This window comes from Mesoplodon mirus (assembly GCF_964341445.2).
Source record: "Mesoplodon mirus genome assembly, chromosome: 1".
Taxonomy (NCBI): Eukaryota; Metazoa; Chordata; class Mammalia; order Artiodactyla; family Ziphiidae; genus Mesoplodon; species Mesoplodon mirus.
This window is the reverse complement of record NC_138976.1, coordinates 24,181,583-24,196,990: the sequence shown is the minus strand read 5'-3', so window position 1 is coordinate 24,196,990 and position 15,408 is coordinate 24,181,583. Positions and strand designations below refer to the sequence as shown.

The 15,408-nt window shown below is 43.0% G+C and overlaps 1 protein-coding gene across 1 annotated transcript in view; it reads right to left on the bottom strand.

Annotated features, from left to right (window-relative positions):
* Positions 1-229: 229 nt before the first annotated feature.
* Positions 230-15,408, bottom strand: part of LOC309801562 (stimulated by retinoic acid gene 6 protein-like) — a 55,008-nt gene continuing 39,829 nt past the window's right edge. The window contains 9 exon segments of the mRNA XM_082616506.1: positions 230-2,232; positions 2,235-2,345; positions 3,079-3,225; positions 3,954-4,117; positions 5,361-5,480; positions 6,573-6,690; positions 7,151-7,199; positions 7,519-7,600; positions 10,667-10,742. Of these exon segments, the coding sequence (XP_082472632.1) occupies positions 2,198-2,232; positions 2,235-2,345; positions 3,079-3,225; positions 3,954-4,117; positions 5,361-5,480; positions 6,573-6,690; positions 7,151-7,199; positions 7,519-7,600; positions 10,667-10,742 (902 nt within the window). The 3' untranslated portion in view covers positions 230-2,197.

Below are 15,408 nucleotides of genomic sequence, written 5' to 3'. Positions count from 1 at the left end.
GTGAGAGTGGGCAACCTTGTCTTGTTCCTGATCTTAGTGGAAATGGTTTCAGTTTTTCACCATTGAGGACGATGCTGGCTGTGGGTTTGTCATATATGGCCTTTATTAGGTTGAGGAAAGTTCCCTCTATGCCTACTTTCTGCAGGGTTTTTATCATAAATGGGTGTTGAATTTTGTCAAAAGCTTTCTCTGCATCTATTGAGATGATCATATGGTTTTTCTCCTTCAATTTGTTAATATGGTGTATCACGTTGATTGATTTGCGTATATTGAATAGGGGGCTCTTTCTGATGGACTTTAGCCGTCTGCCTCCTAGGGGAATCAGATCAACCTCCAGAAAAGGAATATTCCTCTAGAAAAGGAATAAGGTGAACAGCTGTGGTACTCGCTGTGGGAGAGTGGTAGAGGAGTGGAAATCAGAGACCCTCTGTGCAGGACACTCCCTGCTCCATCCTGAGTCTTACATTTACTGGGAGAACTTGATAATACAGAAGTGGGAGACCCACTGAATTGGTAGATGGGGGAAGGGGGCTGGTATCAAGGACAAGTTCCCAGAGCAAGGGCTATTTACACCCATCTCTGAAAACAGGTAGGACCTGGATGGAACTGGAAGCAACGGAGGGTTCCTGTGGGTGCCTCTCAAAGGTTTCAACTGAATGACTGAGACACACTCACATTTTCAAAGGTAATATCCTCTATAGTCAACTGATTGTAGATGTGTTTGATTAAATAACCGGGAACTATAACCTTGACAAACTGGCATGGAGGACCATCACAATTCTAATAATCCTTTATGTATACTGATATTAGATGCTTATCAGGTCTAATATTTTCTTCCATTCCATGGGTTGTTTTTCACTCTCCTGATAGTGTCCTTTGATGCACAAAAGTTTATCATATTTATGAAGTCTTAATAGATTGTCTTATGAACTTATCTATTATTTCTTTTCTTGCTTGTGCTTTGGATGTTATATCTAAGAATCCTTTACCAAATCCAATATCATATTTACCCCTTTAAGAACTTTATAGTTCTAGCTCTTAAATTCAGGTTTGCTCCATTTTGAGTTTTGTATATGGTATAAGGTAAGGATCCAAATTCATTCTGCATGTGGATATTCAGTTTTCCAAGCACCATTTGTTGAAAACACTGTTTTCCACATTCCATGGTCTTTACCATTTGCTGAATTTCAACCATTTGTTGAAAATCATATGACCATAGATATAGTTTATTTCTGGACTCTCAGTCTATTCCACTGGTCTATGTCTATCTTTATGCCAATGATGCACTGTTTGATTACTACTGCTTTATAGTAAGACTAAAAATCAGGCAGTGTGTTTTCTAACTTTGTTCACCTTTTCCAACATTGTTTTGGCTATTCCTTGCAATTCCAAGGGTCAGCTTTTCCATTTCTGCAAGAAAGATTTGTTGCAATTTTATAAGGATTGCACTGGATGTACAGATTACTTTAGAGAGTACTGCCATCTTATCATAGGTTTTCCAATCCATTAACATGGTGTAGATTTTCATTTATTTATGACTTCTTTAGCTTTTTTTTTTTTCAGAAATGTTTAGTGGTTTTCAGAGTACAAGTCTAGTACCTCCTGGTTAAATATTTTTTAAGTATTTTATTATTTTTAATGCTCTTGCAAATAATTTTCCTCAGGTTGCTCATTTCTATAGAATTATAATAAATTTTCATTTCTACAGTTGTATTGAATGGCAATTGATAGATGAGTGCTAATCTGTATCCTGTAACATTGTTGAACTCATTTATTAGCTCTAACAGTTTATTTTTGCTTCTATTTTTATTCCTTAAGAATTTATAAAATCATGGTATCAGCTTTTACCACCTTTTTCAGTGACACAAAGTTCTGTCCTGTGGCTAAATTAAGTGTGTCTCAACATGGATCTCCCCAAGGCTGCCTCCTAACCATGGACAGTGGAAATCATTATTGGGCAAAGTTTGTTCAACAGAAATTCTCTTTAGTTCTTGATCTTTTTACCAAGGGAATGAATTAGACCTGAGACTTCATTGTTCAGCCCAAGTGCCATCCCATGAATTGCCGGCCTGTATGCCATCTGTGTGGACAGCGCCTGTGCATCCCATCACACTGCAGGGGACAGCTGCTGGGTAGCCTGGGCCTTCTCAGGGGCAGATGTCCTGGAACAGCCTTGTCGCAATGTGGGAGGTCAACGTCAGCTCTCTGAGCACGTCAACAGAATCTGGGTAAGTCCTGGGAGCCATGACCTGGCCTTGATTTTCTGAGCATGACCAGTCTGGGGTTGTTGATCAGGGTCTGCAGCAGGAGCCACCTTGTCCTGGACCTCACTGAGGTGCGGGGACCTAGGACAGAACCAGAACCAGTAGACTGGGAGGAGGGGGCAGCTTGTCTCTGTCCTTCTCAGAGGCTGTAGCGAAAGCTGCCCAGAAGGTGTGAGGTGTGGAAGAAGGAGCTGGACCAGGACTCCTGGGGACATGAGGGTGGCTGGAGGAATGTGAGTTTGTCCCACAGATCTGGGTATCTGCAGCATTGGGAATAGCAATGAAAACGGTCCAGGTCAGTGCTGAGTGTCCACGACAGAACATGGCTAACTGGAGCGCTTCCCAGCGGAAGGCAGAGCAAAATAATAGGGGTGGCAGGGGTGGGAGTAGACAGTATAGAGCCTTCAGGGGATAAGGGTCGGTGGCTGGGAGAGCTTGTGGTAAGGAATGGGGCAAATTAAGCAAAACTGCACACCATCTTGGAGGGCATCTGGCTTGCAGCCTGAGCTATGGGTAGCATCTCAAACAAATGGTTGAATGAAGGACTCAGCTAGCAGAACTAGAGCTCGTTTCTGGAAACAAGGGAGGTGCCCAGTTAGCAGGACAAGGACACAAGGCCTCAGGGGTCCTGTAGCCAGGCTGACTGGGGGCAAAGCCTCCTGATCCCCTGGGTAGAAGGGCTCCCAGGGCAGGGAGTGTGGAGGAAGAGGGGCAGGGAAGGAGGAACCTGGGACATCTCAGGGATCCCAGGGAAGCCTGAAGGTACGTGTTTCCTGGTGTCCGACCCCAGTGTAGGTTCAAACAGGAGACTTACCTGCTGACTGATTTAGGTACCAGTATTTGATGGCCTGCTGCAGCCTCCTCTCTCTGTGGCCTGTGATCAGGATGTGACAAAAGCTGACGAGCACAGGGTTGGTGTGATAATGATCCACATAGAGCATGCCAATCCACGCACTGAACCCTGAAATCCAGAAGGCAAGTCAGGCCATGCAGTACGTCCCAGGATGGCCCAGCTTGTGCTTTTTATGACGTAACTGCAGCATCACTTTGTTCCCAAATGGTGCCTGTGTCTTTGCTGAGAATCTAGAAAATGAGGTATAAAGAGCTGGAAAGATTCTTAGAGATCACACCCTAATCTGTTCATTTTATGGGAATTTGAAGCTCATAGCAGCTAGGAGCCTCTGTGTCTTATATGAAGAAGGCAGCAGCCATTAAATGAATGAATGAGTGAATGAACAGACATGGGCCAGAAATAGGACAAAAACTGTTTTTTCCCCACAGAAAAGGCTTTGATTTTGGCGCATTTAAACTGAACAAACCATTTTCTTAACTAAGCTTGCAACTAACAACACCAGTAATTCTGAGGTGTGTTTTCTCAAAATTTTCAGAGCCGTGCATTCACAAATTACCTTCTAACTGTTCAGCTAGAAATCCGCTACCTCCTACTGCCCTTCATTCTGCCTCAAAGGTCTGTCAAACATGCAAGTATTTAATAGCCTGAATTCCCTTCTGACCATTGGGCTGAATAGTTTTGTTTTGTTTTGTTTTTCTATTCAGCTTTATAGCCTCCATGGGAAGATAAACTCTAAGCATAAGTGAAGAGTATGAACTCAGGCCTCTGGTACCCGACTTCCAGGCAGCTTCTGCAAAAGTACAAGACCAGCGCTCCCCAGATGCATGGCCACGTACCCATGTCTGCTCTCTCATAGCCACTCTGCAGAATGGTCCTGTCGATGCGGGCGATCAGCCACGTGCCCAGGATGCAGCTGATGAGAAGCCTGGAGAGGCAGGCGCCCAGGCCCAGCAGCACGTTGTAGAAGAACAGAAAGTAGTTGAAGTTGTGGAATGCTCTCCTGCAAACAAAAGCAGGCGGAGGGGCAGCACCTTTCCGTATGAGAAGGTGGCTAGGCAGGTGGGCTCAGGGGCCCCCCAGACCTGTGGTCAAAGCCTATGTCTCCCGTCTCCTAGCTGTGTGACCTTGTGATGTTAGCAGGAGCTGACTGTCCCCACTTCGCAGCTGATGTGAGGACTGGCTCAGAAACAGTGTAGAGGGTGCTGAGCCCAGGGCAGGCTGAATGTGAGTGGGGACTATAAACCTCATGTGGCTACAGCTGGGTTTGTGGTTACGGCAGAGGGTGTGGCTTTCCCACTGTCCATTGCAACAGTCACCTGCCCCCAGCTAGAACTGCTCCAAGTCCTCCAGATGAAATTTCTCAAATGACCACCTGATCACATGATCGGTCTCCTGTTGCCTATGGGATGAAGCCCAAACACTGCATATGAATTCCGGGGTCCTCTCTGAGAGGGGCTTTTCTGGCATTACCACTTTGTACCTCCTTCCTGTCCCTCACCATCTAAGGCCACTGCATGGCCACAATATTGGATTCTCACTCTTCTCCCAACACATCCTGCCCTTTCATGGCTTCCTGGCTGTATCGGTGCGGCAGGGGCTGCAGCCATGCCACCTCCTCATCTCTGCCTGTAGGAATCTTACCGTCCCACCGACCTCAGCTCAAACGTCCTGCCTGTAGCTGAAAGAGAACCCCTGCCTCTCCTCCACCCCCTCGCCTCTCCTTCTTCATTACTCATGTTTCTCTTGTAATGCTTTCACACCCTCTGGACTCTACTGTCCCCGTATGTCTGTGTCTGTCGGCTCCAGTGCACCGTGAGCACATCACAGGCAGATTGCGTGGGGTATCTCTTTATCCTCAGTGCCCGTGTTGTTTCCTCCATGAGTGAACAGCTTTGAATGAATGAACTAGAAAGGATTACCCATGGGACAGGCACTATATTGTTCTAAGTTCATATTTTAATACATTTCAGCCTCAGAACACCTCTCTGATGTATGCACAATTATTTGTAAAATGAGGAAGTGGAGGTTCATAGATGTTTAGTAAGGTCACACAAGGTCACAAAGCTCATAAGGGGCAGAGCCAAGATTTGGCCACAGGCAGTTAGGCCCCAGTTCTGAACCACTGCCCCTCACCCTCTCAGAGAGTGTAGAGTCCACCCAGGAACCTGCCAAGGGTGAAGAGGAAGGAACGAGACTGCTGAGGCCAAAGCCCTACAATGCCCCGCTCCCTTCTCTGCCCTCACCTGTTGTTGAGAGCCAAGGGCTTCTGCTTGTCAGCTGTTCCCATCTTTGGTTGCAGGAAGAAGCTGGTGGCGATCCATATCTGCAGGACCATGAGGCCCAGGACGATGGATATGGTGAGGCTGAAACACAGGGTGAGACCATCTTGAGGTGGCCTTGTCCACTCTTCCCAAGCCCATCTCGAATGCCCCTTGATAGAGAGAAGAGAGATGCTGACTGCCTGCCAGACCAACAGTAGCTTGAGCTCTGCCCTTTATGCCTACAGAGCATTCTCCTGCCCACTGTGCAGATGAGAGAACTGAGGCTCACAAAGGGCAGATGACTTTCTCAAAGCTGCATCATCAGGTCTTCTGGCTCCAGACCAGAACTCCAGGATTTAATTATGTCTTTTTGTTGAGGGGTGGCAGCTGGGCTGAGTGGTTTAACAGTATAGGGATCAAAGAAAGGATGGGGTTTTTAGAAGAACTCATGAAGGCCACGGGAGAGTGGACAGGGCAGGTTCTGCCCCAGACTCACAGGAGGCTCTAGGTGAGTTTGGAACAAAGGAGCTCAGAGCAGGGAGGTCCCCAGAGGGCACCACGCCCTGTGTTTGCCATTCTCTGAGTGGCAATGTGGAGTGGTGGTTTAAAGAGGCTTTGGTTTCACATTGTCCAGCTCCCAGTCCTGCCTGCTCCCCTGGGACAAACTGCTCAGCCTCTCTGTGCCTCTGTTTCCTCATCTGAAAAAAGGGAGCTAATGTAAGTCCCAACCTCAAAGAGTTCTTAAGAGAAAAGATGTGTAGTGAATTCTCAATAATGTCAGCATTCACTTTTACTTTCCATATGGATAAACTGAGGCTCAGAGAGGCACTTACAAGCCACACATCTGATCTAAAACCCAAGCTCAGATTTCCTCTCTCCTTCCGCTATACTGTCCTTTCTCTCACTTCACCTCCCTGAACCTCAATCTTCCCACCTATAAAATGGACACATATATATCTCCCACAGACACAATTGTGAGGACACCATTGAACAGTGAGAGTGGAAACATTTTGTAAACTGTGAGGTTCCCATCACAATGAGTTGCTATTTTAGCCCATCCTTGGGTCAGAGCTGAGAGAACGGGTCCAGGGATTGGTGAGAGCCCAGCAGGAAAGGGGTATTTCAAACAGCAGCTGTGAGGGCCCACCAGCTCCCAGGCCCTGGGCAGTGACAGGAAGCCCACCCAGCACTTACATCCCAATGCCCAGTCCTCGGAGCATCTCCAGGGCCTGATTGTGGATGACAGGTAGCACCAGGCTGTACATGATCACTAGGCCACATAGGCTCTGCATCACGTGGATGATGAGGTAGCCTGTGGGTCAAGGGAGCCGGTGGTCACTCAAGGCCCTTCAGGATCCAGTCACACAGGTTCCTCCCTGCAGTCTCCCCTCTAGCCTTCTCCCAAACGAAGGTCCTGGCACTCTTACTTGCACTGTTCCTTCTGCCTGGCAGGACCGCCGACCTTCTGCTCACCCTGCCAGGTGCAGTTCAAACATCAACTCCACTAGAAAGGCTTCTTGCCCTGTCCTGGGTGTGGACAGTCACTTCCTCCTCTGGGTCACCACCGCCCTTAGCATATACACCCCATGGGCACAGGACAGGTGGTGATGATGACCTACACGAATGTGTGCTTCTCACTCCTTCCGGAAGGTCCCTCAAGGAAGAGCTGGGGTCACTTCTGCCCTAAGTCTCTCCTCCCTACCCACAGCCAGGACTCTGCAGGTGCCCAGGGAATGTGTACTGAATTGAATGGGTCATGTGAGGGCACTTACCCCACAGAATATAAGCTATCTGCCAGCCAGAGTACCTTGCAATGGCCACCTGAGATTTAGAAAGAAAAAAGGGTCTGAGAGGGGAGACATGCTGATTACCTCTAACACGTGTCCAGCATCCTTGTCTCATTTGAGGGTCACCCACCAACCCACCAAGGCAGGTGTCATGATTGTCCTCATTTTACAGATGAGGAAACTGAGGGCTGGATGGGGACAGGGGCTGTCCCGAGTCACCCAGCAGCAGAACATACTAGAATTGAGGACTCTGGACCTCCAGCCCAGAGCTCTTCCTCCCCCCCCCACCCCCATCTGAGGTGCAGGACAGCAGGTTTTGGCCTCGGAGCAGAGAGAGGCCTCTGTAGACTTACCACACTCTCTGATGAGGAAGGATTATGGAACTTCAAAGGGAGAAAGTGTTTATCTCCTGCCCACAACCTCTTCATTTGCTTTCTAAAGAAAAAGTGGGAGTTAGTAATGCTCATGACCAGGGCTTAAAAATCATTTTTAATACTTTTTTTGAAAATTGAGATATAATTGACATATAACATGATATTATTTCAGGTATACAATATAATAATTCGATATTTGTATATATTGTGAAATGATCACAGTAAGTCTTGTTAATATCTGTCACTGCACAGTTACAAAAATTTTTTTCTTGTGATGAGAACTTTTAATCTACTCTCTTAGAAACTTTCAAATATTCACTATTTTTTAACTATAGTCACCATGATGTACATTACATCCCTATGACTTATTTATTTTATAACTGAAAGTTTGTGATTTTTAATGCCATTCACCCATTTCAATCCCCCCACCCCACCTCTTGTAACCACCAATCTGTTCTATGAGTTTAGTTTTAGTTTTGTTTTGTTTAGAGTCCACATATGAGTGAAATCATATGGTATTTGTCTTTCTCCATCTGACTTATTTCACTTAGCATAATGTCCTCAAGGACATAAATGCTGTCACAAATGACAAGATTTCATTCTTTTTTATGGCTGAGTAGAATTCTGGTGTGTGTGTGTGTGTGTGTGTGTGCGTGTGTGTATTCCACATCTTCTTTACCCACTCACCCATCCATGGACACTTAGGTTGCTTCCATATCTTGGCTATTGTAAATAATGCTGCAAAGAACACTGGGGTGCATGTATCTTTTTAAATTATTGTTTCCACTTTTTTGGATATATGCCCAGGAGTGGGATTGTTGGATCATATGGTAGCTCTATTCTTAATTTTTTGAGGAACCTCCATACTATTTTCATAATGGTTGTACCAATTTACTTTCCCACCAACAGTGTAGGAGGGTTTCCTTTTCTCCACATCCTTGTCAACACTTATCTCTTGTCTTTTTGGTAATAGCCATTCTGAAAGATGTGAGGTGACATCTCATTGTGGTTTTGATTTGCATTTCCCTGATGATTTAAAAATCTTAAACTTAATATATTTTGTAAAAATAGCATATAGCTACCTAATCTCAATGGTGACTGAATGTGATTGTTGAGACTGTGTGTGTGGCTTTTAGTTTCCTTAGCTTGCTCTATTTTCTTATTTTCTCTACAATGAATATACATTACCTATATAATGTTATTTCAAAAAAAATTTTAACGATAGCCCCCCACTTATAACAACATAAAATGAAATGAAAATGAAGCCACAATTCCTCACAATCCCAGCACCCAAAGAAATCACTGTGTGCTTTTCCCATGTGCCCGTCTCAGCCTGGCCCTTTGCCTAAAGATTAGGTTGGCATAGTTTTGTTCACAGTCCACATTCACATCTGTATCCTCCTTTTTTCTTAACATCCCATTCCAGCAATTTCCAGGTTATTTTGCAATTTCATCACCACTGAATTGGGAAGACTTAGTATGAAATAAAGAATGTAAGTATCTCATTAATAGTTTGCATATTTATTACATAATGAAATGATGATATTTGAGTTACGCTAGGTTAAATAACATATATTATTAAATTATTTTCACCTCTCCTTTAACTTTTTTAAATAGTGTCTATTAGAAAATGTAAAATTGTATCTGTGGCTTTCATCGTGTTTCTGTTTGGCAGTACCAGAGTAGGGTGTGCAACCAGGAATACAAACATGCACAGGTATATTTGCAGAGAAAATTTCTGGAAGGACGCACAGAAAATGAATAATGGTGCTTAGCTCTTGGGCAACAATTTGGGGCCTGATGGGAAGAAGACTTACTTTACACTAAATATTTTTGTAACTTTGTTTTTAAAACACAAGCCTATAGATAGGTTGGCATAATTATAAGAAAAATAACAGTACTGGCACAGTGTTAGTGCTGTCCAAAGGGTGCTTTCTCATCCATTATTTCCTCTGCCCCATGGTCCTGTAAAGGAGGCGGGGCAGGGATTATCACTCCTGGGTGACAGGTGTGGGAGGGAAGGGCCAGCCTGGACCGGAAGGAGGCCTCCCCACCACAGGTGCCTTCTTGTCCCTGTGCCCTCAGCTACCCTCCACCCACATCCATGCAGCCAGCTCTGCATTGTGGTTGTTCCTTGTGGTAAAATGCCTCAGTGAATATCTCCCAGCCACTTATAGGCTAATGAAGGAAGTAGCAGACATATCACTACAACAGGCAGGGAAAGGGTAAGCAGCAGTGTCCAGTCCACCCACAGAGCCCAGGGAGAAGAAAGCAGAGACGGGGAGCAAGGCAGGGCTGGGATGGAGAGCTGGGGCTCTTTGTGCCAGGAGAGTATTCACTTAGATGTCATCTGCAAGAGACCCAACCTTTGGGTAGCCAGATGGGGAGGATGCAGGATGCTCTGCAGGGGTGGGAATTGGCCCTGGGCTTCCTCTGAGTGAGTGGGTGGCTGTGAACCAGAGACTGAGACAGAGAGACAGAGAGAGAGAGGTATAGAGAGAGGCAGAGACAAAGGCAGAGAAATGGAGAGAAAAGGGAGCAATAGACACCTAAATTCAACTTCCGTCTGCATGCAAATGCCAGCTTCATACTGAAGGTCATCCCCTCCTCCTGTGCTGCTGTTCTTGAGACTGATGCCCCTGGTTCCCTTGTCCCAACCTCCTGTGAGGTCCCCTTGAGCCAGATTCACCTGCTGGGAGCGCAGTGTGATTAGTCCTGGAGAGGAGGGTGGGTCTAACACCTAGTACAATGCAGAAGTGTACAAGAAATGACAAGGTCAGAAGGGGCCAGAAGACAAGATCAGCTGCTAATAGCCTGGCTAAAGTTATTTTGTTGAGTCTCACCTGCTCAGCAGTGAACATGGAGATGAAAGTACCGCTTAGGGTTTTGCTGAAAACCAAAAGAAGACTCTAATCACAATGTCAAGCTTATAGTGGGAGCTCAAATCAATAGTTTTTTGTTTGTTTGTTTTTGTCTTTTACTACCAATAGGTACGGTTGTCCCTAGACCCTATATATACTGCTGTTCCCAATTTGGGCACTGCTGGCACTGCTTGGGAATTCTGAGAAAAGTCTGTCAGCTGCTTTCCTGGCTGAAGACACACAAATGACTCCTAGAACCCTCTTACCTGTAACAAGCCAAGATGTGAAACAGGTAGCTCACACACGTGAGGGAGGCAGGCAAGATGGTCACCACCCAGACTCCTGAAACAGAAGAGGTGATACGAGAGGCCTCAGAAGATGAACCAGAAACTATTTTAAAAATGCAGAGGGAATTCCCTGGTGGTCCAGTGGTTAGGACTCTGCACTTTCACTGCTGAGGGCCTGGGTTCAATCCCTGGTCGGGGAACTAAAATGCAGAAACTCACAACAGAAAGGTTTGGGCAAAATATACTGTACTTCCTTTAACACACCTCTTGTGCAAATAACGTTTTGCTTATTTTCTGTTTCATTTTAGCCACATACCCTCGATATCCTTTATTTCCTTCTTATTTATAATCTTTTCCTTTGGTATTAATATTTTCAATCTACAGTGAGTAATAGAAAAAGAAAATTATGGAGCGTACACATTGTAGGTAGCCTCCAGCCTAGTAAAACATCATGAATTCTTGAACTTCCAATCTCCGCTTTTTGGGGGGTGGTTACCCACCCCCAATAAACAGTCACCTTGTGCAACGGTAACTGGAATCAAGGTCTTGACTATTCATTCATCCATCTTTCAGTATGTTTTTAATATTTCGTACCTAACTTGCTTTCAGAATGATTCTGTGTGCTTGTGAGAGAGAGATGGAGACAGAGGGAAGGAAGTAAAAGCTTCTGTATAAGCCGACTCTCAATAGGTACAGAAAAGGCATTCGAAAGAATCCAACACCTCTTTATAATTCAAATCACTCCATAAACTAGAAATAGAAGGGAATTTCCTCAATTGGATAAAAAGCATCTGCAAAAAACCCACAGCTAACATCATACTTAATTGGTGAAAAACAGACTGCTTTCCCCATCAGCTCAAGAATAAGAAAATCAATGTCTGCTCTTGCCAATTCTATCCAACATTGTACTGGAGGGTCTAGCCAGGGTAGTTAGGCAAGAAAATGCATCCAGACTGCAAGGGAAGAAATAAAACTATCTCTATTCACCAACAACATGTTCCTATATATAGAAAATCCTAAAATCCTAAAATGAATTAATAAATGAGTTCAGCAAGGTTGTAAGACACAAGACCAATATATAAAAGTCAACTGTACTGCTATACACTACCAACAAATAATATGAAAATGAAGTAAGAAACAACTGCATTTGCAATAGTATCATAAAGAATAAAATACTTAAGAATAAATTTAGTAAAAGAAGTATACAACTTGTACACTTAAAACTACAAAAGCTTGTTGAAAGAAATTAAAGAAGACCTAAATTAATGGAAAAACGTATCACTTTTACGTATTGGTTGTTCTTTGTGAACACTGCAATACTCCCTAAACTGATCTACAGATTCAAATCCCTGTCAAAATTCCAATGTCATTTTTGGATAAATTGACAAGCTAATCCTAAAATTCATATAAAAATGAAGCGACCCTGAATAGGCTATACAACCTTGAAAAAGAAGAACAAAATTACAGGACTCACATTTCGTTTTTTTTTTTTTTTTTTTTTTTTTTGCGGTACGCGGGCCTCTCACTGTTGTGGCCTCTCCCGTTGCAGAGCACAGGCTCCGGACGCGCAGGCTCAGCGGCCATGGCTCACGGGCCCAGCCGCTCCGCGGCACGTGGGATCTTCCCGGACCGGGGCACGAACCCGCGTCCCCTGCATCGGCAGGCGGACTCTCAACCACTGCGCCACCAGGGAAGCCCCAGGACTCACATTTCTTGAGCTACAGTAATAAGACAGTGTGATACTGCCATAAAGATATACAAATAGACCAATGGAATAAACTGAGAATCCAGAAGTAAACCCCCATTGTCAATGTATTTTCAACAAGGATGACAAGACAATTCAATGGGGAAGGAATATGCCTATTAACAAATAGTGCAGGGGAAACTGATATTCACATGTAAAACAATGAAGTTAGAACCTTAACTCACACCGTATACAAAAATTAAATCAAAATGGATCATACACTCAATGTAACAGCTAAAATGATAAAAGTCTCAGAAGAAAATATGAGAGTAAATCTTTGTGACCTTGGGTTAGACAATGGTTTCTTAGACATGCACAAGTTATAAAAGAAAACAAGATATATTAGACCACATTAGAATTAAAAGCATTTGTGTTTCAAAGGACACCATCAAAAAAGTGAAAAAGCAACCCACAGAATGGAAGAAATTATTTGTAAATTATATCTCTTGTAAAGGATGTGTATATAGAATATACAAAGAACTCTTACAGCTCAATAATAGACAAATAAGCTAATTTTAAAGTGGGCAAAGAATCTCAGTAGTCATTACTCAAAGAAGATGTACAAATGGTCAATAAGTACATGAAAAGATGCTCAACATCATTAGCCATCAGGGAAATGAAAATCAAAACCGCAATGCACCCCTGATGTTCATAGCAGCACTATTTACAATAGCCAAGACATGGAAGCAACCTAAGTGTCCAATAACAGATGAATGGATAAAGAAGGTGTGGTATATACATACAATGGAATATTACTTAGCCATAAAAAATAATGAAATAATGCCATTTGCAGCAACATGGATGGACCTAGAGATTATCATACTAAGTGAAGTCAGAGAAAAATAAATATAACATGGTATCACTTATATGTGGAATCTAAAAAAATGATACAAATGAACTTATTTACAAAACAGGAACAGAATCATAGACATAGAAAACAAACTTACGGTTACCAAAGGTGGGGGGGAGGAAGAGGGATAAATTATGAATTTGGGATTAACAGATACACACTACTATATATAAAATAGATTAAAAAAAACAAGGGCCTACAGTATAGCACAGGGAACCATAGTCAATATCTTGTAATAACTTATAATGGAAAAGAATCTGAAAAATAATATATATGTGTGTATATATATAGAGAGATAGATAGATATAGATATAGATATAGATCTGAATCACTTTGCTATATACCTGAAACATTATAAATCAATTATACTTCAATTAAAAAAAATACAATGTGATACCACTTCATATATACTAGATGGCTATAATAAAAAATAGATATTAACAAATGTTGATGAAGATATAGAAGCTGGACCTCTCATACATTGGTGATGGCAATACATAGTGATGAAGCTGCTTTTGTAAACGGTCTGGCAATTCCCCCAAAAGCTTAAACATAATTACCACATGATCCAGAATTCCACTCCTTAGTATATACCCAATATATATAAAAATATATGAAAAACTTGTAGATCAATGTTCACAGCAGTATTATTCATAATAACCAAAAGTTGAAACAACCCAAATTTGCATCGACAGACAAATATATAAATACAATATTGTATATTCATACAACAGAATAAAATTCAGCAATAGGGCTTTCCTGGTGGCGCAGTGGTTGAGAGTCCGCCTGCCAATGCAGGGGACACGGGTTCGTGCCCTGGTCCGGGAAGATTCCACACGCAGCGGAGCGGCTAGGCCCGTGAGCCATGGCCGCTGAGGTTGAGCATCTGGAGCCTGTGCTCCACAACGGGAGAGGCCACAACAGTGAGAGGCCCGCGTACCGCAAAAAAAAAAAAAAAAAAAAAATTCAGCAATAAAAAAGAATGAAGCTGAGACACATGCTATGATATAGATGAACCTTATAAATATCTTGCTATGTGAAAGAAGCCAATCAAAAAAGACCACGTATTGTATGATTCTATTTATATAAGATGTCCAGAATAGGCAAATCTATAGAGCCAGAAAATAGTGGCCTGGGAGAGTTGAGAAATGGGGAGTGACTGAAAGTGGTCATGATTTCTTTTAGGGTGATGAAAATGTTCTAAATTTGACTGTGGTGATGGGTGCATAAATTTCAAAATACTAAAAACCACTGAATTGTACACTTTAAATGAGCGAATTGTATGGTATATGAGTTATATCTTCATAGAGCTGTTTTTAAAAAGAAGGAAAAAGAAAGCTGATTTCCATTCCTTTCAAGTTTCAGATGTGTCTTTATCGGCATCACCAGGACTAGGCAATTGCTCTATCCCAAACCTCCACCAACACAAAGGATGCACGTAAACCACCATAAATCTCACCCCAGGGTATGCAGGGGACACATCCTTGGAAGGAGAGGATGGAAGGAGTCTGGCCACAAGAAGAGTGAGTGCAGACATTTTCCAGCCAGCAGCAAGAACATGACCGCACACCTTTAATTTAATGCCTTTATCATTCCAAAGGTGAAGCATGTTCAGCCTAAGAGTCTCTCTTGGAAAGAGGGTGGCTGTTTAAAGCTGGAAGAGATTGAGACAGAGTGAAAATGTTATATACTGATTCTTAAAGTGTCTAAACGTGAGAAATATATCAAAGAGGACACAAAACATGAGTGAATATGGTGATATACTCACTACAATTCACCCAGACCAAGTAACTGAGGTTAGTATTAAAAAGTTGCCCAAAACAGGGGTAGAAATGTGAATTTTCAGAAGTATGACTTGAAACAAGTATTATTAAATCAAACACTAGAATATGCTCGCTGAGTGTATAGGAAGGGACTCATCAGGCAGAACATTAAAGATGAATAAAGTGTTCAAGGGCAACAAAAAAGTATGGTAATATGGAAGAAGCAGTACCCACCTTAGTGTGACCTTCTATCTCATGTATGTGTAAGAGAATGTTCCTCAAATAATTCACAGTAGTTCTATTCCCCTCTGGTTTTGATATTCTACTAGCTTGTGAGTCTTAAGTGAAAATATTATTTGCATCA